The sequence below is a fragment of the Petaurus breviceps genome, unplaced genomic scaffold (genome assembly GCF_028583685.1).
Source record: "Petaurus breviceps papuanus isolate PSGF00001 unplaced genomic scaffold, PetGlider_PUasm1.0 90792, whole genome shotgun sequence".
Lineage (NCBI taxonomy): Eukaryota > Metazoa > Chordata > Mammalia > Diprotodontia > Petauridae > Petaurus > Petaurus breviceps.
Window position 1 is genome coordinate 20,080,163 of NW_027187347.1, and position 25,297 is coordinate 20,105,459.

At 35.4% G+C, this 25,297-nt stretch overlaps 1 protein-coding gene across 1 annotated transcript in view; it reads right to left on the minus strand.

Annotated features, from left to right (window-relative positions):
• Positions 1 to 25,297, minus strand: part of POLQ (DNA polymerase theta) — a 131,187-nt gene that overhangs the window by 92,001 nt on the left and 13,889 nt on the right. Inside the window, exons 6-12 of the mRNA XM_069070003.1 lie at positions 24,578 to 24,797; positions 22,901 to 23,048; positions 19,437 to 19,583; positions 18,507 to 18,719; positions 8,184 to 8,326; positions 7,266 to 7,479; positions 6,151 to 6,293 (exon numbers count right to left, since the gene is read on the minus strand). Coding sequence (XP_068926104.1) covers positions 6,151 to 6,293; positions 7,266 to 7,479; positions 8,184 to 8,326; positions 18,507 to 18,719; positions 19,437 to 19,583; positions 22,901 to 23,048; positions 24,578 to 24,797 — 1,228 coding nt within the window. The remainder of the gene's footprint in view (positions 1 to 6,150; positions 6,294 to 7,265; positions 7,480 to 8,183; positions 8,327 to 18,506; positions 18,720 to 19,436; positions 19,584 to 22,900; positions 23,049 to 24,577; positions 24,798 to 25,297) is intronic.

A 25,297-nucleotide genomic window follows, 5' to 3' on the forward strand; every position in this document is an offset into this window, starting at 1 on the left:
ATGACCTCAAAGCAAATTACAACACATGATCAGGGCAAATCTGACTCTTAACTGACTATAATGTTGAAAATGCAATTCTAACTATTCATTCTTCTAGATTGTAAATTCTTTGAAAGCATATTATAATTCTTTGCATTTCCAATGTGCAAAACAGGGCATGTAGCAATCATTTAATCTGTCAAATGAATTAACTCATTAAATATTTATTGGATGCAATTATTTAGTGAATGTAAGAAAAGCACTATGTATCTCAGATATTGTAAAAAACGAAACAAAACCCTGTGGAACTTTTTCTGAAGAGGAAATAGTACAGATAATACTCCAATGATAAAGGTGAGTAATTTTCCCCAAAAGGACACATAAATGGCATTTCCTATTTTGGAAAGGAGGAATGAGGAAAATGAAGAATCTGATTTTGAGATATCTTATTCTGAGATGGAAAAGTTTTATTTTCATATGGAAACATCTCCATCTTGTGGGCTTTCAGAAGACTATCACAAAACTGTACTTAGACAATTGCAAACATAAATGTTAACATTCAAATTATATGAACAAGCAGAAGAAAAGTAAGGTCCATGGAGTAAACAGAACCATCCTGATGGGTCAGTGCTTGAAAGGCAGAGCTCAAATAATTTATACATTTTAGGGATAGAATGAAAAAGATCTGTAAATAAAGAGGTTATTGTGGGGATATAACTAACATTTCAACATGTACCCCCCAAAACTTCATTACTATTTCCATATTTTTATTGAATTCATGAACAAAAACACTATTACAAGTATCAGCCTATATATATGTTACTATCATTCCAATTCCCTCAGGAAATACTCTTTTTAAAAAAATATTTATTAATATATTATACTTAATATATTAATAAATATATAATATAATTATATATATAAAATAATTATATATAATAAATATATATAAAATAATTAATATATTAAAAGATATTTAAATACTCTTTAAAAAAAATTAACTAAAGGGGCAGCTAGGTGGTGCAGTGAATAGGCCCTGGAGTCAGGAGGACCTGAATTCAAATGCGGCCTCAGACACTTGACACACTTACTAGCCGTGTGACCTTGGGCAAGTCACTTAACCCCAATTGCCCTCCAAAAAGCAAAATAAAAAGGTGCAATACTATGTATTAATGAATGCATTCAGGAAAAATAGAGCAAAACTCCATGACAAAAACAAGATTTATATTCTAAGACTATTTCCATGGCCCAGTATAGGACCCAAAGTAGCAGCATGTTAATCTGTTATAGCAAATTTTCTAAAATTAACAATCATATATAAAGCTTTAATCCTAATATAATCTCTTTCTCAAATTAAACTACCTATGTAGAGTTCATAGAGCAGGCATGGAGAACAAAAGAACTGATCTCTTTATGGGTATTTTGGCATGAAACACAAGGCACTCAATCACTTCTTCCTAGAAAAACCTACTTTTTTAAAATTCACCATAAAATTTTTTTTTTCAAATCTTTGTAAAGCCCAGAAAAATGGGAGGAGTATATGAAATATCTAATCTTTTCCTAATATATTTAAGGCTTGTCTTCTCAACTAATTCACAATAGAAAGTCAGAGAATCATCTTGGTTTCACTACCAATTTCTAGAGATTATAAACATAGCTTTTAACATTGTACCTATTAAAATCATATTATATTGCAATGAATAACTTAGGCTAGAGCTCATAAGGATCTCAGACCTTAAAGGGACTTCAGAAGTTCATTCTATAGATGAGGAAACTGAAGTCCAAGGAAGTTAAGTGACTGGTCCAATGTCACAAATATACCTCAAAGGCAGAATTTTAGCCCAGGACCTCAGACGACGGAACCAATGTTCTCTTTATTATATCGTGCACTGTCATGTTAATCATAAATTCCTTAGAATCACAGAATTTAGGTCCTTCTCTGAGGAAAGGATCTCAGAAGCCACACCTAACATCATTTTACAAAGGAAGAAACCATGAACGAGAATGATGCAAGGTCACAAAATGAGTTAATTGCAGGGTTGCAATATAATACTGTTCTCCCAGGCCACTATCCATTACACTACGCCACAACGCATCTGCTGACACGCTTTGCTTGCCTTCCATGGCATTGTACTTTCCTGGTTCTAGTCCTATCTTTCCAACCACTTCTGTTTCCTTTGCTGCCTCTTCTTTATACTCCCCAGCCCTTATATATGTACACCCTCCAACACCTTCCATTAGCTTCTTGATAATTACTCCTTTGGCAAATTTATCCATTTGTGACTTCAACTATCACCATCAGGAAGATATAATCTCCATCTTCCACACCTGTTATATTTGTAAACAATAACAACTTCTTAGGGTTGTAAATGTTGTACATTAGGGGAACTAGAGTTATGGGAAGAGAGCAGGTGACTGTGATAATGGGGAAGAAGAAGACACTGCTAAGCAAAGATCTTTGATTCCATTTTTTATAGGCCCACAGCATCTCACAAGGCACTGGGCTCATAGTAGTAACATAAGACCTATCTCCTGAATCGATGAATATACATGACCGTGGCCATGTGAATATCCAAATGTCACCTCAAACACAATATTCACAGTTTGTCCACAAACTAATTTCCCTTTCCAATAAGTCTGTTTCTATTAGTGGAAGCACCATTATAACAGTACCCCAAGTTAAAAACACTAGATGATCTTTAATTCTTCCTCAGATGCCACAGTCTCCACGAAAGCTGCTCCAATGTTCCTAGGTAAAAGGGATCTCTTCCCCTTCCAATTTCACATGGCACTGTCACAATCTCTTCTTTGTCATTATCACAGTCCAAACCATTTATTAAGAACAGCAATGGCATCAAATTCAAATAGAAACGGGGACCACTAAACTGTACATAAAATGCTTATAGGCCACAAATTGTTCTAGATTAAGAATGTAGTATAATATGCTTACTGCATTCTTATTTGTTTTGTCATTTATTGATTTTGTTAAATTTGTTTTGTTAAATATTTCCCAATTACATTTTAATTTGGTTCAGGCTATATTCAAGCATGTTGTGGGCTTCATGTGGCTCACAGACTACATGTCTGACACCTCTAGAATAAGGTATAGTTTAGCAACATATTGGAACATAAGCTCAAACAGGAAAAGGGTCTACGTCATTTATCATCTTTGCACTCCAAGTACCTCGCACACAGATGTTTAATTGAATTGTTGAATTAGCACATATTCTTTATTTCCTGTATCTTATTTTCTGATTATTGCTTACATCTTTCAAAATAATGCCGTAAAAATACTGAAGGCAAGCACGTCTTAAATTCTTTTTTGTTCACTGCAGCATCTAGCATAGCAGGTGATCAATACATACTGACTATTGAATGGACTCTATGTGTATTGCATTTAAGAACAACAGAGTTGGGGGCAGAGCCAAAACACTGGGAAAAAGGCAGGGATTTGTCTGAACTTTCCCCAATTCCCCTCCAAACAATTTTAAATAACACCTTAAAAAAAATTCTGCAGCAACAGAACTCATAAAACAACAGGGTAAGACAATTTTAGAGTCCAAGACAACTTAGAAGGTAGGCAGAGAAGGTCCATCACACTGGGATGAGAGGGAAGCACAGCTCAGCATAGGCCATGCCAGCCCAAGCTGGGCCCCAACAAACCAGGAGCAGGCCTTGCAGGTGACTGAATCAGGAGCTCTCAGCCCACAATTAATAAGGGGAGTATACAATTGGTCAGAAGGAACTCATAAGGGTCCCTTTGCTGGCAATGGGTGAAGGACTGTTACATAAGTGACACTAACATCTAAGGGTGAAGAAACACTAGCACATCAGAACTTACAGCTGCAGGAGAGCAGTGACCCTGCTCACAGATCCAGGGCAACAGCCTTTGTGGCTGCTCACAGATCACAGAACTGAGCAGAAGAGTAGTAAACACAACTCTCCTTAGATCCTATCTCCTTGGAAGAACTGAAAGCATACAAACGCCTGGGACTAGCTGCCCAAAACAAAACAACCCACAAGCTTGGGACAGTGCCCCTACCACCCCATAAGCAGAGCCCAACTTTGACATTAAATTAAAAATCAAGAAACAGGCTGGAAAAAATGCGAAAACAACAACAAAAGATCCTGACCCCAGAAAGTCCCCAGCTTTTGGGAACAAGGACTCACTACCTGACAAAATCTGCTGAGAAAATTGGGAAACAGTATGGCCTCTCACACCATATAGCAAGATAAGGTCAAAATGAGTACATGATTTAGATAGAAAGGATGATCCCATAAGCAAATCAGGAGAGTAAAGAATAGTTTACCTGTCAGGTCTACAGAGAAGGGAAGAATTTATGACCAAATAAGAGACAGAGAGCATTATGAGATAGAAAATAGATAAATCTGATTATATTAAATTAAAAAGTTTCTTCACAAATAAAACCAATGCAACCAAGATTAGAAGGAACGCAGAAACCTGGGAAATAACTTCTACAGCAAGTGTCTCTGAAATTATCAAGGCCTCATTTCTCAAATATATAGAGAACTGAATCAAATTTATAGCAACACAAATCATGGTCAAAGGACATGAACAGGAAGTTTTCAGGTGAAGAAATAAGAGCTATCAAATTCAACATATAGAAAAATGCTCCAGGGGCAGCCAGGTAGCACAGCGAGTAAGAGCACCGGCCCCAGTCGGGATGACCTGGGGATCGAATCTGGGCTCAGATACTTAGCACCACACCCAGAAATAACTGGCTGTGTAACCTTGAGTAAGTTACTTAACCCCAACTGCTTTTAAAAACAAAAGAAAAGAAAAATGTTCCAAATCACTACTGATTAGAGAAACATAGATTAAAACAACTCTGAAGCACCAACTTATATTTAACAAATTGGTTAATATGACTGAAAAGGAAAATTATACATGTTGGACAAGAGTGGGAAAATCAGGACACTAATGCACTAGAGGGCATGGTAGAATTGTGAATTGATCCCAACCATTGTGAAGAACAATTTGGAACTATGCCCAAAGGTGAATCAAACTATGTATACTCATTGATTCTGCAATACCACTACAAGGTTTGTTTCCCAAAGAGATAAAAAAAAAATCAAAAAGAAAAAGACCTATATGTACAACAATATTTACAGTAGGTCTTTTTGTGGTGGCAAAGAATTAGAAATTGAGAGGATGCCCATCAACTGGAAAATGGCCGATCAAGATGTGGTTGTGCTATAAGAAATGACCAATCAAGATACTCTCAGAAAAACCTGGAAAGACTTACATGAACTGATGCAAAATTAAATGAGCAGAATCAGGAGAAGAATATACACAGTAAGAGCAATAATGCACAATGATCAGCTGCAAATGACTTAGCTATTCTCAGCAATACAATGATCTAAGACAATTCCTAATGACTTAATCTGAAAAATGCTATCCAGCTCCAAGAAAAGAACTGTTGGAGTGACTGCAATTCAAAGCATACTTTTTAAACTTTATTTTTTGGATTATTGAGGGCTTGGGGGGTCTGTGTTTTCTTTCAAATGACTAATATGGAAATATGTTTTGCATGACTGCACATACATAATCTATATCAAATTGCCTGCCTTAATGAGTGGGGAGGTAAGGGAGGAAGGGAAAGAATTTGGAACTCAAAGTTTTAAGAAACAAATGTTGGAAAATGTTTTTACCTGTAATGGGGGGGGAGAATAAAATATTAAATAAAAAAAGGAACAGTGGTGTTATTGGAATGTTTGATTAGTCAGAACATTACTGTATTTCAATCTTCGATTCAGTACCTCAATAATAGAAAGGAATAAAAAATGTAAAAACTCACAAAATGATTGTTTAGATATTATAATGTACAGAAAAAATTTGCAAAAGCAGGCATTATTTAGTCTAGTGAAGAGAAGATTAAAGGGTAGACCTAAATAATAATGACCAAAAAGTCTTTCTTTCAGAAAAAAAAAACTGGCACATAAAGACTAAAGATTATATATAGGGAGGAATTTACTGTCAAGGAATGGCCTGCGGGAAACACAGAAAAGGAAGGAGATTGTGTGTGCATGTATGTGTGTGTGTGTGTGAATACAGACATACATAAGTACACATAAGAACATATGTATCTATGTACCTATTTCTTTCTGCATATTTATTCAAGGATCTAGAAAGAAAAACAAAAAACTTACCAGATAGACAATATGCAGGTCATTCTCTAAAACAAAGCCTTTCATAGCTCTCTGGAGGTCAGCAAATATATCCAGGGCCTCAGTTGGAGAAAGAGATGAAGAGAGAGTGGCTGAACCAAGGTGAGTAGGGTGATATACTTTTTCTAAAAGAAAAGCAAATATCAAATTCAAAAGATGAAGTATTTTCTCATTCTACAAAGAATCAAAAAACTATAAACATATCTTTCAGATTCTAACAGAAATGTAATAGGCTTTTTTCTTCCATTTTTGGATACCATAAATTCTTGTCAAGTGAACAGCCTTTGTTGTATTTTGAGCAAAAACTTAAATATTCATGGAGCTGCAGAGTGATATGGAAAAAATATTAACATTAAACACAGTATTTACAAGTAATTATCAACAAAGCCTCAACTAGGACTTTTTGTGAAGAAAAGAAAAAGCCCAAACTGAAACGTGTATAAATGCACGAAACTGGCCACAAGAGTGTTTAATCAGAGAGGCTCGATTTACGCACAGTTCTAAGAAAAGCACAAAAAGTAATTGCTAATATTCAAATTGCAGACAAAGTCTACAGCTAATATCTGAGGTCTCTTTCAAATTTAAGAGTCTATAATCCTCAAAATCTAAACTATACCTTCCAATTATTTTTACTTCCTTAACGTTTTCTGATTAGGAAGAGCATCAAATCAGTGTGCAAATGGTTCCTATTGCTGTCTTCTGATTTGCTGACTCTTCTCCTGAAACATCCCAAGAGAAGATAGTTCTGAGATACCTCAAGTTTTCACTGGACCAGTGGGAACTGTGTGTGTTATACACAGGAAAATAAACACAGAGTAATACAGATAGTGCTGAGTAACAGGATATATAGCATCGTGATTATATCAGCTCCCTTCATAATTTTTTTCAGTCTTCCACTGTAGTTACATCCACTGTATTTGCTTTTCTCCTGTGTTTGTTTCTCTAATAAGAATTTACAAGATTAAGCAATGAGGACAGGAAATCTCCAATTATTTATAAAGAAAAAAGAAAATTAGTGAAGGCCTGACTTCAAAAGCTTAATCTCTGAGTAACCATGAAGACAAGCAAGCAGACAAAACAGGAAATGCCATTTTTACCTTTTACTCCATTAGCTTCTGAAATCTGAATGAATTCATTCTCTAACAGCCACATCACACAGGCTTCGATTGCTCCATGCTGTTCCTGTTGGATTTTCTCCTTTTTCCCTTTCAAACTTTTCTGTTTTTCCATTTTCAGACTCGCAGCCAGAAAAGTACAAGAAGCATAAGTCTGTACATCTTTTGGTGTATTGGCAACCCCACCAACAATTATCTAATAAGTGGAAGGGAAAATTATAACTTATCATAAAGTAAAAAGATAATGGACACATAAAACATAGAGAAAATAAATTCATTTTGCCAAAAACTCTTCAGGATCTGGCTGTCAAAACTAGCAGCATTATTTTCATTCCAACTGACAATTAGAAAAAAAATGGAAATTTTCTTGAAAGCAGATAATTGGCTGATTCTTTTTTCCTATCCAAAAACAAATGGATACCATCTGAATGAAAGAGTTCACAAAATTCTGGTACTAGCAAAATATATTAAAGTTGGGCTTACTGTCCTAAATTTAAAGATAACTGACTAACCAAATTAGTTATCTCATTCTTCTCTTTTGAAATTTATAATTCATGGTTCTTGAAGACTTACATAATCTGATCCTTTGTCTAAAGAGAAGAAAGAAGTAAATTCAGAGAGAGATTAGGGCCCCTTGATTCTGATACTCAGTCTTTTGGGGGTCATATTGCATGACATTTTTGTAACAATTACAATTAGAAAGAGATAAATAGAACACTAGCTATGTTAAACTTTAGGACAGAGCCATCCAAAGTCAGTAAAGATCTTGATAATTGAAAAGTTCATCTATATATCATTTTTCTAAACAAATAAAAAAATGAAAAAGTTTTACTCCTTGAAGTTCCTTTGTTTCACCGTAGGGCAAAAGAAAAAATTATGTTCTCGTCTATTCTTCCTTACCTCCAGAATAGCTCGTGTCATACTGGCAGTTATCTCTCCTCCCTCTCTTCTCTGCAAGCTGCTACACACAGGTTTGAGGGACCCCTGAAGAAGAGCAATGCCTTTTGATTTCTCTGACTTCTTACAGACTAAGATACTCTCACCTATAATAAATAGTACAAATGTGTCAAATTCTCTTATTTCTATAAAATAGCCAATTCAAATTTCCATTTGTTCTTATTTAATCATCTTTTTCTTTTCTTACTAACTCCCTTTATCCTATTCTCTACAGTGGCTGCTCCAAAACTTCTCTACCATCAGAGAACTCTCTCCCACTTTACTAAAAAGACTGAGACCTCTAGAGATGATCTTCATCTCTCCTACCATCCTCTACTCTTCCCTTTCAGTTTAAGAGAAGGAAACTCTCCTTCTTGCCAAAGTTAAGCCCCTCAATTGTGGCCTCAGTACAACCTTCCCTCCTCCTCTGGGATCATCACCTTCTCTCTCATATTCTGCCTACTAACATGCTCGGTTCTCCTGTACTCTAAAAACAGCCACCGCTGACTGATACATCCACCCCTCCTCTCTCTTTTCTTCTTCGCTACCAATCATTTAGAAAGAATATTAGCCTACACTTGCTATCACTACTGCCTCCATCCCAGAACCCCTGCAATTTGTCTCATATCACCACCATTCTACTGAAACTGTTCTCTTGGCAACCAATGGCCTTATTTCCAAGTTCTCGTCCTCCTTGACCTTCTGGTATGGGAAGCAGGTGGGACTCCTCCTAAATACACACTGTTCTCTGGATGTTCATGATGCTCTTCCTTGGTTTTCTTCCAGACAATTCCTCAGTCTCCTTTGCTGGAACATCAGCTAAATCATATGCTCTTACTAAGGGTGCAATCCCAAGATTCTATCTCTTCTCTCTAGATAAATTTTCTCTTTTGGTGACCTCAGTAGTTCCCATGGGTTTAATTATTATCTCTAGAATGATGATTTCCAGAGAAAGATACAGATATAGATATGCAGCTCTGGCCTTTTTCTTGAACTCCAGGCCTCCCTTTCAAATCTAGTGAACGTTTCAAACTGGATGTCCTGGCGACACTCAAGTTCAACATTTCCAATTGAACTCATCATTTCCCCTAAACCTGCCTCTCTTCCAAGCTCCCTGATTTGTTGAAGGTAACCACTATCTGTCTAGTCAACAGGTTCACAACCTCAATGCTGTACTCCCCACTCTCACCTCACAAATCCACTTGGATGACAAATCTTGTTATTGCTACATTCGAATCTTAAATGTGCCCCTTCCTCTCTATTCACACAGCCACCAGCCTAGTTCACACCCTTTCAATCTGTCATCTAAACCACTTTAACAGCCTCTTCATTGGTGCCCCTGTCTCATGCCTCTTCTCACTGCCATCCATCCTCCAAACTGCTGTCAAAGTGATTTTACCAAAATGCAAATCTGACCATGTCACTTCCCTATTCAGTAAACTCCAGTAACTCCTTATAACCTCTAGGAGCAAATACAACTTCTTCTGGTTGGCATTTAACACCCTTCAGAACTAGGCCCCAAACCACCTTTCCAATCTTATTAGAATGAGCTAAATAGTACAACAGATAGAGAAGTGGATTTAGTCTGGAATGCCTGAGTTCAAATCCTGCCTCAGATAATTAACTAGTTTGTGATATTCCATCAACCTTTATTTTCTCATCTATAAAATAGGGGTAATAAAAGCACCTACCTCACAAAGTTGTTGAAGATCACAATATACGTAAGGCACTTTGTAAAGCTAAGTTGTAAATTAGCCATAAGCTCTTACTCTTAAACATTATTCCCCTTCCTGCAAAGAGGACTTTTTATGTTTTCTCTGTTCCTCACACACAGTACTTCATGGCCATGTGTCTCCACACTAGCCATCCCCATTTTAGGAATATAACCGCTCCTCAGCTGTTTCTTAGAATTCCTAGCTTCCTTCAATACTCAGTTTGAGCCACCTTCAAAAGGAAGTCTTTCCTGATCCCTATTCTAACTGCTAATGCCTTATCCCCACAAATTATGTTGAATCTATTTTCTATCTCTTTGTGAATGTGTCTGCTCTGACAGAATGTAAAATCCTTAAGGGCAGGGAGTGTTTCATTTCCATTTCTATATCAACAGCACCTACCACAATGTCTGGCAAATAGCAGGTTCTTTAAAAAACACTTGTTGATTCACTATGTCACACTGAGGGGCATATCCTCAATGCAAATGTTATTACCATGTTTCCCCGATAATAAGACCTATCCCGAAAATAAGCCCTCCCCTTACTGTGTAAGATTCCTCTAAAATAAGCCCTCCCCCGAAAATAAGCCCTATTGAGATTGCTACTGTAGTGAAGGTGATCCCCTGCGCTACATGCTACATTACGGTACCCTCTGTATGCACCGTCCCCCCCCGGTGAAACGCACACCGCACTCTGAGCTGCATCCAATCAGAGCTGCAGCAGTGAGCGCGTCATCCTGTTCTTCCCCAGTGATTTGCTTATTGAATAAAGGTACATTTTTTTTGTTCACATTTACCTGTTTATTAAAATTGCTGTCAATGTTCATTAAAATAAGCCCTCCCCTGAAAATAAGCCCTCTGGTGTTTTTCTGTCCAAAAAATTTAATAAGACAGTGTCTTATTATCGGGGAAACACGGTAAATGTCTAGATACCTCAAAAGATCAACTTGTCCTTCTCTTCTGCCACGTTTTAACACTAAGAGGCGCCCTTGCTTCTCCAGGCCATTCTACCACCAAGACATCCTCCCTGCCAGCTGCTTGACTATTCACATGGCTTAAATGATACTGGAGTCAACAATTCTATTCTTCGCAGTGATACCAAGGACCACCACACTTCACCACATGCTCTGCCACTGCCTTCTAGGATGCCCCAGACTACACAATCTGCCCTGGCTCTACACCCTGAGGTCCTATTACGGTCATCTGACCTCTTTATATAACCTAGATACCCCTGGGCCTTGCCATCTACCCAGTTGCAGCACCCTTAGGCCTTCTGGGTCTTTTCATCAGCTAGATGCTTCCTTTATGTGTTGTTTTCCTCAATGAAAGAATGAGCTCCTTAAGAGAAGGAATTGTCAATTTTTCTCTCTGTATCCTAAATGGTTAACCAAATGTATTCTCTGACTACATTTTGGTATTCCTACACTGTTCAACCATGCCCCACAAAATCCCAAGCAAATGTGATTAAAGTGCAAAGGACAATAAAGGTTTGTAATGGAAATGCAAATTTAAAGATCTTCCCTGCCCCTAGGCTAAAGTGCACCTGGAGCCTGGGGTGGGAGGCTTGTTTTTCAGTAGATACTTTTTGATTAGCCAGTGGGTCTAGAAGGTTGTTACATTCTCTGAGCCAGGAGCACCCTGATTTGAGGCTTTGTTTTGGGGCTCACTTTGAGAAGTGTTCTGTGATTTGATTAGATGAGACTCTGGGAAGCCATTGTTGAGAGCCCCCCAGCTTTGAAAAACCCAGATGTTGATTTGGTATGGATGTAATGGTTGGACAATTTGGAAACTTGTCTACTTGATCTGTTTCTTTGTCTTGATAATTCTGTCTGTATACTCTGAAGTTCGGGGTGCTGACCTTTTTCCCCTGAACTAGGTAAACGATACATATTTGACTGATTAAAGTAAGCTTGTTAACCCATTTTGAGTTGCTTTCCTTTATCAAAGCAGATCCAAGAACCTGTGTTGGCAGCCACCCTGGGAACGCTTGGGGTGCTTGCTGCTACAAGGTTCTATGAAATAACTTTCTAACTGAAACAACTTCCTAAAACTGGCAAAACATGGAACTTTGGCCTTCCTGGTACTATTAAGCATCAGCCAACTAAGCAGCCTCCAGAGCAAAACAGAAGTTACATTCCCCAAAATACAGAAAGGTAATTATTACATGAACTGGATTTGGCACTGACTTTTACTAGAACACTATGAAATAAAGCCACATAACCTCTGAGCAGGAACCCCCAGAAAACTTCTTCCCCATTTCTTGTCTCCCCTGGAATAAAAGTCCATTTACTTTTGCTCTGGAAAAGTATTGAAATTTCAGGAATTCATTGAAATTATCTGTGTATTTCTAAAAATGATTCCTGAGAGTCACGATTAATAGAATCCTGTCACTGACAACAGAAACTAAAGCTGAAGGAGTAGACTCCAATAAATTTTGTATTTACTTATTCAGGCACATGTTTCTCCTCAACAGAACATGGGAAGGAAGAATGTAGTTAGAGAAGTATTGTAGGTCTGAACTTTAATCAATAAACACCCACTATGTGCCAGGTACTGTCCCAGCTGCTAAAGAGACAAATACAATGATTAAACAATCCTTACTCACAAGGAGCTTACACCCTAATAGAGCTTAATACTCACCAATAAAAAATAACTACTTGACAATGTGAACATCAGAGAGACACTGGAATGAAGTGACCATGTCACCCTGAAGTTCTAAATATCAAAAAACAAAAAAAGGATGGGTCCTTCAACATGTCTACTAGCTGTAGAAGGAAAGATACTATTAATCAGTAAACAGTAAAAAATAGTAACAAGGTACAACTAACTCAATTTCTCTCTCTCTCTCTCTCTCTCTCTCTCTCTCTCTCTCTCTCTCTCTTTCACACACACACACACACACACACACAGAGAAAATGATTTTCAAAATGAGGAACACATAGTAAGAGAAAACTTAGACATATAAATGACTTAGGCTACAGATATAGATTAATCACATTTCAGAATACTGAAGAAACTTTGGATATATCTCAGTCATAAGAAGTAATGATGAAGAAAGCATAGCAAGCTAGAGCAGTTCCAGAAAACTAGAGACAGGTAAATGTCCCAATTTTTAAAACGGGATAAGAGTGGATTCCGTGCTAAGCTTGACAAGCATTACTTCTCAACCACATGAATATAATGATATTCAGTAGGATTTAAGACCTAAAAGACGAACAAAATAGACTCTTTTGGTTCTTATTGTTATAATGAAATGGTTCTGAAAGCCTGACTTCATGTGCTAGATGTCTAACATCTAGAATCTAAGTTAATGAATATTAGCACTAAGGAAAAGTGTACAGAGGTAAACTGAAATGGAATACTGTCAGTAATGTAGTCCTGGGGCAAATAAAAACAGAAGAAAATGAGGATGGACGTTTATAAATCCAATGACTCCCTGGACCAATGGGGTATTTCCTTTTGTGCACTCATTTTGTGAAGGTATCTTTTTTTGACCTATCTGTAGAAAAGCGACAGAACCACCAATAAATTCATTTTGCTCCTAAATTTGTTTTTTTGCATTTTCTCTCCATCAATGAAGCTATAATAAGAAAAGAAGTTGTCAAGTAGGAAATATTTTTGCATCAAAAATCTCTGATTAAGGGGCGGCCAGGTAGCACAGCGAGTAAGAGCACCGGCTCCAGTGTCAGGATGACCTGGGGATCAAATCCCGGGCTCGGACACTTAGCACCCACCCAGAAACACCTGGACATGTAACCTTGAGCAAGTTACTTAACCCCAATTGCTTTAAAAAAAATCTCTGATTAAAGTGACTGAAGATATATATGGAACTGATACAAGCTATTATTTCTAAAAGTCATTCTTCAATATCTAAGTGGTCAAAAATACAGTTTTAAAGAAAATTATAATCAACAATTTTTTTAAAACTACACATCACTAGTTATAAAAGAATGTTACTTCAGCTCTGATTTCATCTCATACTCTTTACATTGGAAAAGATGATAAAACAAAAATAAACAGTGATAGAGGAACTGCGAAAAAATAAGTACAATCAATATACTCTTGGCAGAGCTGCATATTAGTCTAGAAAACCATCATTCTGGAAAACAATTTCAAATTATGTGAGCAAAATTCCTATAACTATTAGGTGTACAACTACTCTCCTCTATCCATGAGAGAAAGAAGGGTCCTATATATACCAAAATTCATAGCAGCCCTTTCAGTGGTAGTAAAAAACAAAGGGAAGGGGGGATTAAGTAGGTGCCCACTGTTTGGGGAAAGGCTGAACAAGTCATGCTATATAAACATAATGTATTTATTATGCCATAAAAACCAATGGATATGAAAAATTAGAAGAAGCATAAGAAAATTTATATGAACTAATACATAGTAATGAAAGCAGAACCAAGAGAATATACAGTAACCACAACAATGTAAGCAATGAAAGCAATGCTAAAAAATATCAGAACTCAAGTATTTCACAAAGAATAGTGGCTCCAGAGAATCAATGATGAAAAAATATAATGCCCTCTTCTCAATATAAGGTTGATGGGCTAGAGGTACAAAGTTTTGCATAAACTGTTATATCTGGAACAGTTTTCATTAATTGTTTTTCTTTGTCATAAAAGAAAAACTTATTTGGAGGATGGGAAGTAGGGGTGAGAGCGGGAAGACAACAGAAGAGAAAGTTACTGGGAACTGATACTCAGAATACTCAAATGCATCTATAATTGCATCCATTTTTGAGGCTTACCTCAACAACTGAGACTGCAATCCATCCATGTCTCATTATCTTATGTGATACATTCTCCCATAAATTCACTATAGGTATAGAAGGACCAACCAGTGCACTGGCAACCTTCCTCACTTTCTACTAACATTGCAAATACACTCGTGAAGCACTCAGGATGTCCAGCTATTTTCCCTTAATCTTGTCATGTGATCATTTCATTTTATTTTTCATACATTTGCCTAAGATATTCTTTAATTTTTCATCAAAGTTTTTATGTTGCAGTCTGCTCACTCCCACCATGTATCACTCCATTCCTTTCTATGAGAAACACATTTTAATTCCTCAGAGACTGATGTGTTTTATAATTTATAACCGAACAATACTGATAGAATATTGGCATTAAAAATAGATCTTATTTATGGGAGAAATTTGGGAGTTACTAGGTGGCACAGTGGATAGAGTAGCAAGCCTGGAGTCAAGAAGACTCAACTTTATCAATTCAAATCTGGTCTTAGATACTAATAAGCTGTGTGACCGTGGGCAAGTCACTTAATCTTGAATGCCTCAGTTTCTTATCTGTAAAATGAGCTGAAGAAGCAAATGGCAACTCCCTCCTGTATTTTGACAAGAAAACCCCAAATGGGGTCATGAAGAGTTGGACACACTGAAATGACTAAACAACAACAAAAAAGCTTTGTAAGAAAAGGACGTATATACACAAAAATATTAATTGCAGCTCTTTTTATGGTGGCAAAGAAGTAGAAATTAAGGAGGTTCCCATTAAATTGAGGAACGGTTGACATGATATGAGAATGTAATGGAAAAGAAAAGATAGGGGAAATTAATTCACATAATTATGATGCTCATGTAGAATCTATACAAACAAGGAAGGGAGGTACAGTTGATATTTCAACTTCACTCCCCTCTGAACTGATTAAAGGAAGAATACATACACAAACAGATGCACTAAAATAGTTACAGAAATACATTTCACTTGACAGGGAAACTGGAGGGAAAGGAAGATTTAGAGGGAGGGCAGATTAAGGAAGAGATTAGTCCTAAGTGAAATAAAGTCTAAGGCTGTGTAAAAATATTTATCGCTCTTGTGATGTAGCTAAAAATAGGAATCTGAGGTGGTACACATAAATTGGAGAATAGATGAACTAGTTATAGGATATAAATATGATGGAACACTATTGCGTTATAAGAAATGATGAAGTTTGTATGATCTGATGCCAAATGAAGTAAATAGAAGCAGGAGAACATTTATACAATGATAGCAAAATGGTAAAGGCAAATTTTCAAAGAATTAGGAACTCTCATTAGCATGAGGATCAACCACAATTCCAAAGGACTAGTGATAAGAGGTGAAGGACTCAGAGTGAAAAATGAGACCATTTTTTTTTATATGGCCAATGTGGACATTTGTTTTGATTGATTATACGTGCATATGATGGGGTTTTTCTTTCATTCTCAAGTAGAAAAAAGGGATTTGGGGGAAGAGAATAAGAGGGCAAATTTTTGCTGATTGACAAAAATAAAATATTTTTTTTTAAGTAGACACTTTGTTAGAAGGGAACATCATGTTCTACTGAATTAAATGTTCTTTTGTAGTCAACAAACAATAAAAACACTGTGATCTTGTATTCACTACATCTTTCAATAAATTGCATCATAGTAAAAATTCAACAGTGGAATGTTGCTAGTAGAAGATTTGTTAAAAATTATAATGTGGAAGTGAAGTTTTTCTTACTGAAGAAGTCTGGCTTGACTATAAAGTTTATACCTAAGAAACTGCCCAAAGATTTTTAAAGGGTGACATATGAAAAAATGATCACCAAAACCAAAGGGAAAAACCCAACAAGCTCCTCCATCCAGTCTCAAAGGAGGGAAAAAATGATTCTACCACAAAGATTCTAAAAGTGGATGAAAAAAGAAGAAAAAAAATTAAATTAGAAATCCTGAATAAAAAACTGGCAAGAGAAACAAAACAAAAAAAACCTCAAAATAGAAAGTATAAAACCTTATACAAGCAGTATACTAGCTAAAAAAAAAAGAATAGAACAAAGAATACTCAATGATGCAAAGACACAACAAGATATATTAGAATAAATTCAAAAGACTGAAAAATTAGAAAAATATGCATGTGTAGTATCTAATATCAAAAGCAGACCTGCAAAACAGGTCAAGGAGAGATAATTCATGAAAATCATGACTAAACAAAAACTTGGATACAATATTTCAAGAAGTCATAAAAGAAAACTGCCTATATCTACTAGAAATCTGCCTTCTGAAAGAAATTCCAAAATGAAAACACTAAAAAATATAATAACAATACTCCAGAGGTTCCAAGTCAAAGAAAAAATACTGCAAGTCACGAGAAAGATTTCATGTTTAAAGAATCTATAGTCAGGATTACATAAAATATGTTGTAAATATAAAAAGGAAAAAGTAATCTTTGAAATACAATATTCAAAAAAGATCAAAACAATATCATTTACAAAAGCCTGTCTGTTCCCTTTTAAAATTTTCACTGAGGAGGCTTTGATTCTATGTAGAGATAGAGAGGTTTATATATCAGAAGATGTCTGATCTTTTTTAAAAATAAAGCCTGAGATTTTTCTATAGCATTAATATCTTCCTCTTCCCTCAGAAAACTTCTGATTTTGTATTGCATGACTTCATATTTGTAATAGACTTTGTTATTTTCTGCTTTCTCACAATGGGTTGGCAAAGCTAGAGGGAGGGAAAGAATCTGGAACTGAAAATAAAATTGAATGGAAAAAAGAAAAATTAAAAATAAGAAAATTTCTGACTGAATCAGCCAATGTCCTCACAACTGTGTTGCTCCGACTTCTTCATGTACAATTTATGTACAATCTTTATGTACAATCAGTATCACCTCACTACTTTTCTTGTCATTTTCTTTAGTAACATTTCTACCTCTTATAGAAGATACTTGGTACAGAGTAGGCACTTAATAAATGCTTATTAACTTTTACATGAGAACATCTGGGATCGTGAAGAGTACAAACATGGTTCAATTCATGGTGAAAAAAAAGTTGTAAAAATATTTACTGATATTTTCCATTTTTCTTCCATATATTTTCATTCTTCTATTTTCCATTCTTAAATGGCTTCATGGCTTTTATTGGGTTTCTTGTCAAACTTTTTTTAAAGTAATTTAAACTTGTTTTTCTTTGTTCATGAGATAACTATTCTAATCATCTATCTTTCTCTGTAACAGTGTTACAAATGAGCTTATATTTTAAAGCAATGTTTTTCTTGGCTGCTATCTCTCTCCACTTGGTAAGTCAGTCACATGTCTGCTCTCTGAGGCACTTTTTAGATCTGTGAAGTGAGAGTGGAGTTTAAAAAAATAAGATGTTTTTTTCAAGAGAAAGAAAGTGACATAAATGAATTATTTCTTGCATTCCCTTAAATCTTTCTCCAATATTAAGAGACTTCATCCTAACAACTTGCCCAACACAGAAGACACCTAGTTTTCAGGGGCTGTGAAACTGCATATTTTATATTTAGTTCTGGTTTTTTTCTTAATCCCTTTAGTAGAGGATTCTTCACCTGGAGTCCACAGACCAACATGGGATCTATTTCAGAGGACTTATGAAATTGGACAGGAAGAAATTAAACCATGACTTTCACTAACTTTTAGTTTCTTTTGAAATTGTTTGGATTTTGCTTTATACATTTAAAAATATCATTCTGAGGAGCCCATATGCATTATTATGCATATTACCCATTATGATTAGCAACTATTTGATAAACAGTAATTTCCTAAGTAGACAGATCATGTTCATAGATAACATTACTATGTTCTACTTACCTACTGTGTCAACACCTTTCCTTCCTGCCCTACCAACCATCTGCTTATAAGTGAGAATATCAAGACATTTTCCATTAAAGACAGGAGTCCGAATAATCACACGGCGGGCAGGCAAATTCACTCCAGAAGAAAGTGTAGATGTTGCTGCTAAAACACGGATGAGGCCTTGACGAAATGCTCCTTCAATAATATCCCTCTCCTCAAAAGTGAGACCTGAAAAGGGAGGTTTCCATAAATGTTTAGTAAAGAACTTAAGCATAGCTCAGTATATCAAAACAAAATCCTGTGATAACTACTTTAAAATTTTAGAAATGCTAAAGACTGGTAATTAAGGAATCAAAATGGTTAGCTGACTTACAAGAGAAACACAGTCTGCCAATCTGTCATTAGCTCCCAAATTTTTTTGTTTTGACAAACTGTTTTTATGTGATCTTATAAACTTTTCTCCCTTCCTAAAGTACTAAATGATAACACATTTTAAATGAAAATGAATTAAAAATTATTTCATTTTCAACTTTTAAAACATATTGTGATAATTAGCTAAATTCTGGAATATCACAGAACAAAGAACGGCCATCAAGGCTTTAATATGAAGTCCCAAAGAATCAAAAGAACAGAAAGGCAACTCCTTTAGAAGTCACCTCCTCAGTATGATCAGCTCTAAATTCCAAGTCAGTTCATATCTTCTGATATATTAAGAAGTTTTAAATTGTTTAAATTTTTATACTGGTTTTATTTTTATTTTCTGCAGCTGGAATGATACAATCTCTTAAACATTAAGTCTCTGGCCCTGGGTATGGCTAACTAGAAATGAAGTTTACATAAAACATAAAATAAATCAGAAAATCAAGAAATGTTGACTTTTTAAATGAGGTTGCTTCACAAAATTAGATTCAATTCTAATGATTTCTGATTCTGTCTGCAGGCTACCTGCATGATGAAATGCCACGCCCCACGGTACAGTCTTTTGCAGTACAGAGTCCAGTCCAGAAGGCAAGCGTTTTAAGTGATCCATCACTTCCAGGAGTCCCTTTCGGTCCAATGTAACCGGGTGAAGTTCAGGTGGCTTTACCAATCCTTTTGTAAAATAATTTTTAAAAGACCTTCACTAGTCATTATAAAGCAAAACCATTACCTCCCCTCCCATCCACTATTTTTACATGTAGGTAAGATACTCCTATAATCAAGTCATTTCCTTCTGTGGATCTTTGTTAAATGACTATGTTCACATATTTTATTTTATTTTATTTTTTGTTTTTTGGAGGGGGGAAGGCAGGGCAGTTGGGGTTACGTGACTTACCCAAATCACATGGCTAATAAGTGCTAAGTGTCTGAGGTCACATTTGAACTCAGGTCCTCCTGACTCCAGGGCCAGTGCTCTATTCACTGCACCACCTAGCCACCCCTGTTCACATATTTTAACAGCTACCCTTAACCAATAAAAATTATTGATGGTCTTCTGGTAATATGGCTGAGTCAGAAGTATATTTGTAGGTGTACATGTGTGGAAGTGTACTGTGTGCATGTATGTGTGTATATACAGATTCTCTTTATCATCTCTATATAGCAAGAAATGCACCAAATAAAGTAAAATAACAAAAAGTGTGGATAAGTATGGAGAAAATTTCACAAAAAAGAACAGCAGAAAAATTGATGAGCAAACAATCAAAAAGAAGACCCAGGGGAATGAACAAATACTACCGAGTCAAACAAAAAAATGCAGAAATCCCAAAAGAAATAATTTTGCAAAAAAAAAAAAAACTTTAAAAAATTATAACTGAACACCTTCCAGAATTTTCATAATAATTTAGCAGATTAGTAAAGCAATTAAAGGAAGAAATACAGATAAAAATTAGGACAGAAATTGGAGATCTCAAAAAAATTCAAAAGCAAAATGAGAAAAAAGATATCTTTAAAAGAGTAGATTCTCTGAAAGAGACCACCAAAATTTACATTAAAAAATGAAGGGGTAATGCTTGTTGACTAACAAAAAAAAAGACCAAAATCAAAAGAACAGAAGTCAAAGTTAAAAGATCGGAATACTTGAGAACTCTCTAAGTAAAATAGGACTTATCCTGAATGCAGAATGTCAAGACAAGCTAAGAATAATAAAGCTTTCTAGAAAAATATACTGAAATTAAAAGTCTGAATACAATACTTCAAGAAATCCTACAAGAAAATTCTCAGATACATGGTAAACAAAGAGTAAAAATTGCAAATACACAATCTAGAGAACCCAAAGATCAAGTCACTTAAACTATAAATTCTGACAAAAAGGTACAAGTAGACCCTTGACATAGCAAGAGGAAACAACCCTTGGTTGTACAATTCATTCAGGAGAAATGAAGGAAAAGATTGGAATACGATGTCACAGAAAAACAAAAGAAATCAGTTTGCACACAAAAATAATATTAAGTTGGGCTTAACTGTTAATTTAAAAAAAGAAAGCAAAGGGAATTTGAATTATTCTTACTGAACAATGCAGGAGTAAGCCAAGGATATGACAATTCATCAAGCAATTAATACTGATATTATAATTATAATATGTTGATAATATATTATTAATTCACATTTATATAATGTTTAATATGATCATTATATCATAAAGTATCATAGAAGGCAGAGATAGAAAGGGTAGGAATAGAATACAGGGGTGGCTAGGTTAGGAATCAGATCCATTCAGTTGAGTCTGGCCTCTCTTACCTACTATGACCAAAAAATTTCTTAAACTATAGCCAATAACTTGTCATAGGAAATTAACAATTGTTCTCAATCTGCTTTTTAAAAGCTTTTGAAATATTAAAGAGTAATCAACAAGATTGGTCATTAATGCTACATAAAGTGCTATTAAACATCATTTCTTAACTACAGCTGAATCCAAGTCATCTCCTAATAAACTGTCCAATAAACCTCTTCATTTGAAATGTGACCACAGATGAGTTGCATGGTAATTCCTATTTAAGCATCTCATCAATAATCCCCTGCCCCAACAAAGCGTTACAGTAAATGTATGCAAGAGATGTCGTGTCCAATCTCCACATTATCAAACAGCTTGCATCTGAGAGTTAACATACGTTAAAGCAGATTTTACATTTGACTGTATTTGGGCTATATTTGAGTCCTCACATACAACTCTTACAAACTGCATCATTATTGTCATGTTTTAATGTTATTGTATGTTTTAAATACTATAAATGAGGGAAATAGTGTCCTGCAGTACATCTGAAATGCAGACTTAGTGTTGAGTTGCACCATTCTGGCTGAATTTCAGCATCACATTCCATTAAATATCTATTTCATATGTGGAGGAGGGATACTTTACATTGTAAAAATGTTGTGAAAACAATAATCTTTTGCCACAATTCTTTTCATTTGTATTCCTTCATTTTAACACGTCTATACTGAATGGCAGTTTTTCAGGTGGAAATAAGCAATTGAGAACCATTTTTTTGATGTACATATTGAACGATGAGTTGAAAAATAATGCCCCAAATAAGAAAAAGGTTCAAACTCCTAACTTATCCTCAGCCCCCTCCCCCTTTTCATGAGATTCCTTTCTCCCTAGCAGCTGACCTGCAGACTGGGGTGGGGCCCAGCTCTAAAACCCAATCATCCTTCCCTCTTGAAATGCTTTTTTCTTTTCCCTATTATTTTGTATTTTTATTGGTTCATTTGTTTTGACACAATACATGCTTCCCAATAAATAAAAGTATATCACCTGAGGAGATAAACAAAAGAACCTAATAAAATGACATATGTAAAGGGTTTTGCAAACTTTGATGCACTCTACATAAATGATAACCATTAATTATTAACTAATAATGTGACAGAAAACAGTATATCCACTTTTCCAGTTTACATATTTGCAGTTCACAAATTTTTAATATCTATTTATTGTTATGACACAACAATTACTCCCCTAATAATCTCCTATAGCATACCTTCTCTTTAAAAAGAAAGTAAGCAAAACTGTGTAATACAGTGATTACAACTAACAACATGTATAAGTTTTCACCTGCATAGTTAACCATTTCTTAACAGAACTGGACTGTGTTTTAATATCAAACACTGAAATTAATACTGGCTAGGTATGATCCAAATTGTTATTTTTAGTGTTGTCTTCACTTACATTATTGTTATCATTGTTTATTTGCATGGAAAGACAGTTTTTTTTTTACCTGAGAGGTCCTCTCAAGTCCAAATGATAATCTTTGGAACATTAATAATTTCTCACAGTCAGAAGAACCATGCCTGGCCTGGAGGGTGTGGTGAGTCAACACCTTTTTATAACTAGAGGCCAAGATGACAGAAATAAGATTGCCATCTATTTAGAGCACAAAAGTACAGCATACAAGCCCTCAGCACCCAGTAAATTTTCACTGTCTATAACTCACCTTCTGCTTGATGCTGTAGATCATAAAACTCATGGGCTATGATATTCGCCAGTTTCTCACACCAACTCTTTGATGGACAGAAAATTAAGACTGAATAGCCATCATGAATGATTTCATAGCATAAGCTAACTATATGGTCCTCATCTCCCTAAAAAAGGAAAGAATAATATTTTCTAGTTGCTCTTCTAATATAAAGTACTTCCTAAAACACATCTTATTCAAGAAATTTCAAGTCAAACACTATATTGTTTCATAAGCAAGGCTTTGTTTCTTAATGAGATTATAATAAAAGCAAATACCTTTTAAATAATTCCAAAACTTCTTGCACTGTGGGACAGTGGGAATCTCAGTGCTAGTGACAGCCCAAAATGAGGAGAAACTGATGATTCTCTCCTCCTGGGGCCATCATGTGAGGGGTGGGAGTTAGTCAGAGAACTGGCAGTTACCAATTACAAAACTGAACAGTGGGTCTCTGTTGTTTACCCCACTTAACAAATACAACTGCCCCAACCTGTTCTCTCTTCTCCACTTCCCAGGAGGAGATGCTTAAAACTCTTAATGATAATGGGATAAGCCTTACTGTATAAGATGTACCGCCACACTTATCAGAGGCGGCTTAGTGGGTAAGAGTGCTGGACCTAGGGTCAAAAACACCCGAATTCAAATGCCACCCAGGCACTGCTGACCCTAGGCAAGTTACTTAATGATGACTCTCACCTCAGTTTCCTCATGTTTAAAATGGAGATAATAAAAGTACTGAAATTTCCACATCAACTACATCATTCAGTCCTCCCCATTAACTCTGCCTCCACTGATCTTTTTCGTGCTCTATGAAGATTTCCCAACAGCTGAGCATCATTCTCATCTTGTCCCAAGATTCTCTAACTGTATTCTGTTCTCATAACTTGTTTTTTGACTTTTTTGCTGATTTTATTTCTTAATTCCTTGAATGGGTTTATTATCCATTTTACTTTATCTTTGAATTTCTTGTTTCTAATAGAACTGTAGATGTTACTTCAGTAGAACTTTCTCCTCTAATTTTTGGCTCTGCATCCTTTATTACATAATATTGTTTTTTAATTCTTTTTCAATTTGATCATTGTTTTTGGTGATTTTTAAGCATCATATGAGGATTTCTGACTGTTCTGTTTCTTAATGATGTTTTAATTGCTATTTAGTGGGAGGTAGGGAGGCACTTGAGAAGAGAAGATCCCATGCAAACTCTCACTCCACTTTCCCAGAAGTTTGTCCTCAGAATACATTCATAGTAATGTTCAAAAATAGAATGATATCCAGAATCAAAGTTTAGCACAAAACAAAACATTATGAACTCCACCCCATCACAAACAAACCTCCCAGATACAAAACAGATAAAAACACAGATACAAGCACAACTATAATACATATTATTACCCAGCCGCAGACAAATAGTGAGAGATTAATAAATATTTCTTGATTGAATGATTACATCATGCATCATACATACACAGAGCATTATAAAGTGACAAAATATTATTTCATTAGTTCTGAAAGTTATTAATAATGTGATTTTGTATTCTCTAAAGTATCAAACTTTAAAATGACTGATATATTCCTAAAGGTTGAGATTTATAAATTCAATCCAAGCACTATGCATATATCTAATGTCTGAAAGCAGTTAAAAAGAAAAGATTTTACCTTCACTTGGAGCATGGGTTGGAATTCTCTCACAAGCTTCATGGATGAGTCATATATCGAGCTACCAATTTTTAATGATTCCAAAAGCGGTACTGGTCGAAAGTCAGTGTGATAAAGTTCAGCATTTAACCACAAAGCTACAAGGTCAAGATTAGGGAGTGTTGCACTCATGCCAATTATCTGAATTTCTTTAGAAAAATCATTGGTCAAATTTTCTGGGCTATGAAAAACACATAAAACAAGTGGCAACAAAACATAAGGCATGTTATGACTATTAGCCATAATAAAGCTTCCAAAGTTTATTCCTAGTATTAGATCCTTAGCAGATCCTTCTGCTATGCCCCTATAATTTCCCCCCAAAAAATGTACAACCCATCAATACACCCACTCAAAAGAGTATCATATGAACTATAAAAGAACATCACGATAGGGGGGTGGCATAATAGAAGAGTGTTTAGATTAACAGGAATGAGAGAATTAAGGATCTTTGGGGGGAGTAGATTAAGTAATAGGAGGGCAAGGTAGTGGGCAGAAGTAAAGTAGAAGAGTCAGGAGGGACAAGAAATAAGAGATAAAAACAAACATAAAATAAAAATCAGGAGTAGAATTTACTAGGAAAAAAAGCATGGGTAGTAATCATGATCTCAGACAAAGTGAAAGCTAAAATAGATTTAAACAAAAGAGAAAAATAGGCAAACTACACTATATGTCAGCCATATT